The sequence below is a fragment of the Pundamilia nyererei genome, unplaced genomic scaffold, assembly GCF_000239375.1.
Source record: "Pundamilia nyererei isolate P.nyererei 1_Seehausen unplaced genomic scaffold, PunNye1.0 scaffold00356, whole genome shotgun sequence".
NCBI lineage: Eukaryota > Metazoa > Chordata > Actinopteri > Cichliformes > Cichlidae > Pundamilia > Pundamilia nyererei.
In genome coordinates this window covers 391,071-401,284 of record NW_005187757.1, presented here as the reverse complement: position 1 = coordinate 401,284, position 10,214 = coordinate 391,071, and the positions used below count along the sequence as shown (strand labels likewise).

Here is a 10,214-nt window from a genome sequence, read left to right as displayed (position 1 = left end):
AACTCTTTAATTTAACCCTTTTGCCTCCTTGACTCCTTTTTCTGACCTGGACACTTTTTGTTACTTCCCCCTCACTGCCTAGACCCCTCAGGGGAGCGTAACAGGCCCAGGCTACTGAAGGCTTCCCATCAGCTTGTTTCTTCTTCACTCACCTTTTTCCATTAACTGTGTGTTTATACACCACTCTACATTTAATTGATTTTTTTTATTTGATTTTATTGATTAGCATTCAAATATCTCAGTGAAGACAGAACAAAGATCTACCACAAAGCAAGAAAGCATGAGACAAGGCTAATCAAAGGGTATTGGCTGAAGCACTTGCTTATTACGCCAACCCTTTTATCAAAAGATCTTTTTGCATGCAGCTCCTGTACACAGGGCTCGAAGCAAATAATAAAACAAAGCAAAAACAAACAAGAAGAAAAACTTTCCACCTTAGATAAGATGTGTTTTCCTCTAACAGAAACACATCTCTGCTTTATATTTGTCCTTATCTTGTTTTTTTTGTTGTTGTTGTTTTTAAGAAATCTTTTCCCCTTAAATCATATTGACTCTCTCTGACTTTGAACAGCTTCTGAGTACTGGGGCAAAGCAAGTTATTTTGTGCTTTATACATTATCTGTGCCATTTCATATTCAACTAAATCATAAAATTTCAGGGTATTCAGATTAATAAACAAAATGTTAGTTTGTTCTATATAGTTTGATTGGTTTATAATTCTTATAGCTCTTTTTTGTAACTTGAAAATAGGAAGTGTGTTCGTTTTATATGCATTACCTCATATCTCCAGACAGTAACTCATATGTGGAAGCAACAGAGTACAATACAGTGTATAATGATTTTATTTTATTTTTTGTGTTCAGGACATGCTTTGTTTTATAGAGAATAGCAATGGTTTTTGACATTTTTGTTTTCACATGGTTTATATGATACTTCCAACTCAGCTTATCATCAATTATCACTCCAAGAAATTTATTTTCGTACAGTCTTTCAATTTCAATTCCATTAACCCTGATTTTAGTAATCGCTGGTAATCATTGCTTCCACAGCGTGCCTTTTGCTCGGTCTTCCTTCCCTCATCCCAACTGGTTGTGGCAGATTGCTGTTCCACCATGAGCCTGTTTCTGCTGGAGGTTTCTTCCTGTTAAAAGGGAGTTTTTCTTTCCCGATGTAGCAGAGTGCTTGCTCAAAGGGTTGTTGGGGTTTTCTCTCTGTTATTGTAGGGTCTTTACAATATTAAAGCACACTGAATTGACTGTTGTTGTGATTTGTGATCAAATAAAATCTAACTTAAATTTTTACGGGTAGATTGCATCGAATCAATCATAATTACTAAATACTAATCTCAACTAGTAAAATATAATTTTTTTTTAAATCTTAGAAATGAGACAACAGGTGACTTCTTCATAGGGCAAGATATAAGCCCAGATTGCTGTGTTTAATTTTAGATTTGTTTCACGTTTTATCATTATATTTGAAAAACAACTAGGCTGAGTTTTATGTAATTATTCTTCAACTTTCTTTATACTCTTTATACAAGAGTATATTTCTGCGACTCAAATGTTTAGTCCCGCATTTTTAACAAGCCTTATAAATGCACTTAGATCCTAGATCCTGTCTTTCTCGGCTTCCCTCTTTCCTCCATGTGACTGTCTGCTCTTACTACACAAAGCATCGCCCCGGGACGTGAAAAACTCAGTAAACGTGCAAGGTGGCCCGGGGTGGAGTCAGCACTCAGCAGCTTCAGCCTTACTGACTGCGTGAGCTCAGCGTTTTGATTCCCTGCCCTCTAGCTTCACTTCCATCTGAAAAACGTCTTTATCCTTGGAAAAGGCGTCCTTTAGGAATACCCACACATTTGTTTCGTCGATAGCAGCTAGAAGAACGGCAGGTAAGTAGAAACAGGAAGTAGTCTGCGTACAAAGGTTAGCGTATGCTGCGGTGCCGCAGTGGCCCGTTGAGGTGGTATTGGAATATTTTGTGAACTAAGCGAAAGGTTTAATTGCTTCTGATGGAAGCTTGGCTTACATGCACTCTTTTATTAAGATGATATAGCGTAAAAAAGTAGGTCGTTTTGAGGGGAAAACATGGCTGTGTAAAACCCCAAAGTTGATTCTGTTCATCTGGACGTAGCGTCAGTGGGAGAATGGCTGTTTTAACATTTACAGCCGCAAAGGACAGTTTTATAAGTGTAGCGTTAGCTTGCACTACAGCAGCAAAAGAGATGTGTAACGTAAGTTAAAAACCACAGAGAAAAAAAACATACAATATTGCTTTTATTTCATTTGTTTTATTTAATAGATATGGTTAGCTAGGGGGACTTTTCCTTGTGGTCAATGCTACCTAACGTGGCTAATATGCTTTAATGGGCTAATCTTGGTATTATCGCGAAGCTTTAGGTTTTCTGTTTGAAGCTGCGCCGATCTCAACGCAACATGACACTATCGCACAGCTATAACAGCTCATTAATGAAGGATTTATGCTTATCGATCCCAGTTTGCACACATGTATTGTTAAACTACTGTGGTAAGCCGAACGTACAGTGCTGTGTATGTGAATGTCATCCAAAACGGAGCAGGGTTCCCCTTAAAAAGAGTAAAAAGTAAATTTTGAAACATGTTTAGCTTCCCAAAAACAGTGGGCCTCTGTTTTCATCAGTCACAAGTAGGTTGCATGTAGGTCTTAAAATGTCCACAAACAGGTTGCTGTGTACATTATATGCTTTTATGGAAATGCTGGACGAGGCTGTAGCATTTTGGATGGAAATTTCTAAAATGTAGTTTTTGCATGTAAAGATAAATTAGAAGTAGCAACATTTTATAGGTATGACACTAGAAAGTGACACTAGAGTGGTTTACAGCAACAAAAGCAAATGAAGGTTACATATGGGAGATCTTAGAGGGACAGGCCTCACAAATCTTACAGTTTCCTTTCTCAGAACATTTCTCATCATATGTAAAGCTGTCAAATACAGTGATCAAATGTATGTTTAAAACTGGTGGTTGGTGCTTTAAATCAAGTACAAACAAAATGCTTGATCAACCTTCACTAACCTGCAACATATGTAGCACTTTAAAAAATCTGTACACTTATGTGGATGATAAAAAATCCTTTCTGCACCCGTTCCAAGTGATTCACCACTGTAATCTCACACAGCAGACAAGACTGCTGTTAGCTCATGGACATGAGTGTGTCAGACAGGTGGTGCATGTTGGCTTTATTTACCAAGAGGTAGTCTTGTTTGATTTCCTGATGAGTAAAGACACCTCATCCTGAAACAAACCAAAGATGGCATGACACATAGCTGTGGAATTGTGCCCTTTGAAAGTAAACCCACTTAACAGAAGTGCTGTTTCTCCCGTAGTGCTTTTTTCCATTTTAAAAAGAAAGCTTTGAGACACTTAAACAGATGACTGCTCCTCTTGGCTCAGCAGACTAATATCCAACCCCAAAAAGTAAAAGGAGGAGTTGTCAGTTATGTCTTGTTTAAATTTAATTAACAGGAGCACACCAAGAGAGAGACCACCATAACAGATGGCCAACCAACGGAGACCAGACATACTCACTCATTCATGCACAGCCCATGTCTAAATTGACGGTAGTCTGCAGTATGTGGGGGTGGGAAAGCAGATGGGAAAGAAGAGGAGTGCAAGCCTGGGCCTGACTTGCAAGTTTGTAGCGTGAAAAAAAAAAGTGGATCAGAGATGTGGGAAACAAAGATTTACAGGGAAGCAGTATGTTGTTTTAGACAATGGGATATATAAAACTTAACTTCAAACTTTGTGAAGTGGAGTTGTAATGAGACTGCTGTCAGATTTTAATACAGTGGCTGTGTTTAAATATAGATGGGATCAAATATAAAGAAAAAATGTAGCCATTAAGCACTAATGCAGGTTGATTTTCATTTGTAGTATTAGTAATAAGATTTATGAAATCCACTCTGTTTAAAACATTCATATAATATTAAACAAGTGTTGGATTCTGGTATCAGGCACTAAAGAACTAAGAAGCGGGTGGTTATAATTTGCAGCCGTTGGCTACTGCTCAGCTCCTACTCACTGCTTAGTCATGGATCTCTCTGCATATACATGTAATAACTCAGCTTGCTGATTCTGCCTACACTGCTGATCTGGTGCTCACTCCCCCACATACTACATTAGCTTTGTAACAACTCATTTGTTAAAAGCCTGTTAAAATATTTCACTCCTTTTCTGTTTTATTTATATTGCACCAAATGACAACATAAGTCATCTCAGGGCACTTAAGATAGTAAGGTCAAGACCCTGCTTCACTTTTTAAGCAATCAACACTTTTGGCTATCAGGAGATTTCCTCTCATTCTACTTTTGGAATGTCTAGGTCCCAATAGTAAGCCTGCACTCAGAGAGCAAAGTGCTCTGTTGGGATACGAGGTCTTTAAGACATGACGAAGCTTGATCATTAAGAAAGAGAAAATAAAATTTGGAGAAATCTGATCTCACTGGCTACTTCCCATCAGTACAGCAGCATTTTGGTTACACTGGAGACATTTCAGAGTGCTGGAAGGCAACCTTGAGAATCTGAAATATATCAGCCCTAGCACAAAACCCTGTGAAACCATATGATTAACTTTGGTATGTTTGTGTTTTGTTACTTTAACAGAAGAAATCTGGTAAAGTGTCTAACCATCAAGCCAAAGAGTGTGTTCCAGTCCCAGCACAGTTTAAAATGTAATCAGTGATGGGAAGTTCCTCTGGTCTTAGCTTCTTAGATTTTGATTGTCATACATGACGACACAGTGAGTCAGAATATCAATTTATATGGCAGCCAGAGTTTAAATTGATATTCTGACTTTAATCAAAGTAGTAACTTTGTGTTTTCAGTGTGTGAAGGGTTCACATAATGTCTCAAACCTGTGACCCTTTTGCCCATTTTCAGTGGCTTCCTGTGGTTCTGGTTAAAACCACCTTAATATAACTTTAGAAATGAACATGAATGTTAACATTTTTATGTCTCTATACTTTCTTTAGCAATTCTTTACATTCTGCAGTTGTAAAACTGTGTGACTTATAATCAAATTAAAAAGAGGTTTTAATATTTTGTTAACTACAATGCTTGTCATAGCTATAGTCTATCACCTGGCACTTTATCTGCTTACTTGTGGATTCCAAAAACAAAAAATTGAAAGGTTGCCATGGAAAACAACAGTAAGCACATTTATTTGTTCACCACCCGAGCTGTTAGCTTACTGGTATGCTTCATCTCTCGTTGGTCTTTAACTTTTTTTTCTTTTCATTGTTCTTCCCTTTTTTTGAGCAGTGACTGCAGAGTAGTCACATGTGAAAAGATTTATTGTTAGGCTCAAATATGTTTTGTGACTCCACATTGATTTCTTTTGGTTAAAAATTACACAAAAATGTCTTTTGATTGTAAAGGTTACCAACCGGTGGCTTAGACAATAAATTTGCTCTGTTTTTTTAAAGGTGTAAGATAACGGCTTTGTTTAATGGTAGTAAAATGCGTTTTTATTTGTACTATAATCACATTTATAGTTATTAGTTGTATGTGTGAAAGCTGGAGATTGTAGTGAGTGCTTGTGTACTGACTGTATAAACAGAACTGAAAATGCTGTTCCGTTATGAAATCATTATAACTGACTGAAAATCTGCTGTCTCTTGTAGCATGGGGGTCTTAGAGGAGAAAAAGGAAACATGTGGGACCATCTGCCTGAAATACCTGCTGTTTGCTTTCAACTTTCTCTTTTGGGTAAGTTTTCATTTAAGCGACCTCGAGCCTGTGCCGGGGAATTAACTGTTGAAATGTTTGCATTGAGCACAGATGCACAAATGCTTTGGACAGATTTTTTTTGTTATATCTGATATCACTGTGGTGGTGTTGTTCCTGCATCATCATAGGATCAATATTGCAACTGACCAGTCACGTTATCGTGAAATACTTACCTCTTTTGGTAAGTATTTCAAGTGTTTTCTTTATTAATTTATGCAATATAAAAATATATTATCAAGTCAGTTTTGCTGTTAGCCAAATTTAGGTTATTAATGTTAGTTTGCTAGTGATAGTTCGTTACTAGCATTAGCTAACTTCTTGCTAATGCTAACTGAATGCTTAGGCAGTGTCATTGGTCAGTTGCAGTGCTGACATCATTACGATGCAACGCAATGTCACAGCAAAGCGTGTAATAGATGCTGGTCCACTGTGTGGATGTCACGCTTTGCCTCTCGTAAGCGTGAAATGGACAGGATGTTCAAGTTGCAGTAAGCTGCAGTACCAGCAGAGGGCGATATTTTGTTTTAAGCAACCACAAATACAGTCACAGGGAACCATTTAAAGAGACATTACTAACACATTTGCGTGTAAATAGATATCAGGCACCTAGCTTAATCATTTCTGGCATACAAGGGGCCTAGAATGTACTTTATACCATCGTTGGTCACGACCATCTTCTTTGCTTTAAATATATTATCTCCCACTGCTGGTACTGCCTCTTAAGCATGTGTGACTTCTACACCCTTCTGGTGGATTCTGGCTGGTGAGATGATGTAAGAAAACAACACCAATACAGGGGTATTTTTTTTCTTTTTCTTTTTTAAAGAAATCCAATGGAATTGTATATGTTTTACCTGTTGGCTTAGCTGCTAATTTTATTAATTATAACAACATTCCCCCACAAATCAGGTGAGGGGAAAATACTTGAAAGCCACAAGTTTTCACACAAGCTTTAACAAACTAAAGGTGTAAGAGTCTCTCTCCTTTCACACTAATATGCATACACACAGTATACCTTCATATTAACCAGCTCTTTTTGGTAATATGATATAAATAGGAGAAATTGGCTCGAAAATCCTCTCTGAGGACATTAACAAAGCCTTCTTTATTCGGGCAGTAGATAAATGCCTGCTGCTATTCCAGTTCATGTAGTCAAAGCCAAGCTGCATATTTTTACAGAGGACAAAGCCTTATTTCCCTCAGACTTTCCAATGTCAAGAATGTGTTGTTCTGAACTCATCATCTGAATGCGTGTGTAAAATAAGAGTCAAACATCAGTGTGGCACCCTTACTGTCTGAACCCCACTCATTCTTGGTGTGAAGTCACACTTGCAGCTCTGCCCATATGTGATAATCATCTGTCTGCCAAAGAATCAGATCTTTCTCAAATTGGCAGACAAATAGAGCATCTTCAGTGCCAGAGTTACAGCCGTGTGAATATTTCACACTAAACCAAATCGTTTGAAATTTGCCTTGCAGTTATTTACATGGTCTCTGGTGGTTATTAAATCAGTTTGGAAAAAGGTATATAGCAACAGTCATTGCAGCCAGAAATATCTTGACTGAAGTTCAGACACCAAAATGAACACTTTGCCACACTATAAAGCATTTCGCTAAATGGCAGCCGTCCATTTACCCCAGGAGTAACATATGGTCACAGTGTCTGGGTTTTTATTGAAGTGCGTGTTTTGATCAAATTTGAAGAGAACTGAACACGCAGATTGAACTCAAATTGAGTGAAGAACAAAATAGGTAAATATTTTTTAAATAAGATTAAGATTTACTCAGACATTGCAGGTTTTTCATAAAGTAAAAACACTGCAAGATCAGTTTGGGTTCTTTTAAGTGTTTTATTTCGACCTGGACCATTACATCTTTGGGGTTTTAGTTTTTACAGTTGTGACAGTGATGCAGTATTTTCAGGACACTCCCTGATTAAAAATGAGCAAAAATTTTACATTTCATGCATAAAAATATTTGTAACATTTTGTGTTGTATATGACCTTTTAAATATCATCAAACATCTGCTTCATATCTACAATATTTTAAATACAAACAAACAGACACTACATTACAGTGCAGTACGTTGCCCTTTAAACAAACTACTCCTTGGAGTAAATATTAAAAAGAAATGTAACATTTGGGGATCAGTGATAACTTAAACTTTGTTAAAGATAGACAGAGGAAGCTTCCTATTTGTTCAGACCTTCTCGACTGTCAGATTCTTCCCCTATTACCGCTTGCTGCCACTGGGGGTCACTAAAGCTTGCATGTCTTTTATACAGCTTTTGAATACAGAGAGGTAATAAACTAAAGAAAAACCTGAACCCTAAAGCAAAGGGGTCCAGTGGACTTGATGTGCTGTGCGGGGAATTTTGATGGCATGATTTAGGCCAAACTGCCCAACCCTAAAAACGATGATTCACTCTGAATCAATATAATCTACTGGTTGATTGCCACTAAAAGTAAACAGTATAAATAGATTACGAGTGAAGAGTGAAGGCTGTTGTGCTACACCTTTGTTTGGTGTTTTACTGCCACTGTTTCTGGGTGTGGTTCTGTCTGACTCACTGTCTAGTTTCTGTGGCCATCATCCTCTCTTCTAAATTAAATCTAAATTAGGCAGGCAGTTAGATTGACTGCTTTGGCATGAAGACAGATTTCTGTTGCACTGCTGCACCATCTGCTGACTCGTCTTGCTAATATTGTATTGATTTAATTCTCCTCATATTCTCTTTAACTGTTAGCTCGGGTAATGCCGAAGATGTGAGACAATGGCGGTAGTTTCGTGCTGGGTTTAATGACTAATTCTCTTTAATTAATCAGGCAGTAAACCATATGGTTGCTTTAAAAATGTTTGAAATTGAAAATTGTTAAAGAAGTGCCACAGCTAATGATAGTTTTATTTGAATAAATTAGGCAATTATTTTTGACATTTAATGCGTAAAATGTTAATAACAGCAAACAAATGTCATTCACAATTCTTCGAGCCTGAGCCTAGCCAAGAACTTCATTACTTTGCTTGTTTGGTCACCGTCCAAAAAGAACTATAAATAACAAAGAAGCAGCGGTTCCTTAAATGAAAATCATTAAACAGTTAAAGTGCGTGATTTAGTTTCAAATTCTTTCTGTCGAGAAACGATTGATCTGTCGCTGGGGCTGAGTTTGTATTCTCTTTAAACATGTCACCACAGCACCACAACCCCAACCTTCAGTTATCTCGCAACAGAAACTGATTCAGGTCTGGATCCTGTGTGGCAGCGGTGGGTCGTATTTTTGACAGATATTAATTTTAGGCTCCTACTTTGTCACTCTGAAGCCGACTTGGGAGATTAATAATTGAAACCTTTTTATCACTCTCAGCTTCAGTGTTGTTCAGTGTTCTGCACCACAGTCGTGGTTCTCGTTTCCCAGGCTGGCCGCTGGCAGAAACTGAACTCATCATGTGCTCTTCTCCCAGTTGGCAGGGGGCGTTGTAATGGCGGTGGGTGTTTGGACCTTGGTCCTGAAGAGCGACTACATCAGCCTTCTCTCCTCCAAGACCTACGCTGCCTCCGCCTACATATTGGTCCTGGCTGGAGTCATCGTCATGGTAACAGGCGTGCTGGGCTGCTGTGCCACCTTCAAGGAGCAGAAAAGGCTACTGAGAGCGGTAAGAGATCACGTCAAGGTAGAGAGACAAAACATACGAGTGTGAAAATATCACAGAGTAGAACAGTAACAGCTAAACTGTGCCGCTTAAACAAAAACTGATAGGATGACAGAGGCTGTAAGTCATTTTGTATATTCCTCCTACTACCATCTGTAATTACAGAGTTCAACTTTCTTAGCCAACTGCACTTTACAGTATTAGCTCATAAACAATAAAAAAATAACATCATAAACAGTAACTTGTTGTTCTGTTGCTTAATGACTGGTCAGTTTATTACATTACAGCAAATATTGTTCAAAAACTGCCTTGGTGTACAGAACAGGAAGGACATTCAGTTAACTAAGAACAAAAGGCATTTCAAAGCATAGATATCAGTTCAAGAACCAGACTGTGTAAATATGTATGCATGTACTATGACTTAGTATGTACAGTATGTGCTACAATGTAACCACTTCCATTTGGAAAGCCACCATCAATACTAAGCAGGAGTAAAGAATTTGCATTCATACAGATTAGTTGCATGCTGTGGTGCAAATGTTTTCTGCGTGTTTGTTGAGGTATTTCCCCTCTTTGTTGTGATTAGGAGTCATGAGTCAAAAAAGTCATTATTACACATATTACACTGGACACTTTTCTTAAAAGTAATGCAGTAATGTTCCTTAATTACTCCCAGGAAAAAGTCATTTGTTATACTAGTCGTTACTTTACTTTCATGGTACTAAATCCTTAATGAGGACACACATCTCTAAGATCTTTCTCTTAGTAGAAACAAGGTACATGAACAGGTAGAAAGTGAG

General features: G+C 37.8%; 1 protein-coding gene across 1 annotated transcript in view; it reads left to right on the top strand.

Moving 5' to 3' along the window:
* Positions 1-1,661: 1,661 nt before the first annotated feature.
* Positions 1,662-10,214, top strand: part of LOC102202951 (CD151 antigen-like) — a 23,651-nt gene continuing 15,098 nt past the window's right edge. The window contains exons 1-3 of the mRNA XM_005752400.2: positions 1,662-1,891; positions 5,660-5,744; positions 9,226-9,417. Of these exons, the coding sequence (XP_005752457.1) occupies positions 5,661-5,744; positions 9,226-9,417 (276 nt within the window). The 5' untranslated portion in view covers positions 1,662-1,891; position 5,660. The remainder of the gene's footprint in view (positions 1,892-5,659; positions 5,745-9,225; positions 9,418-10,214) is intronic.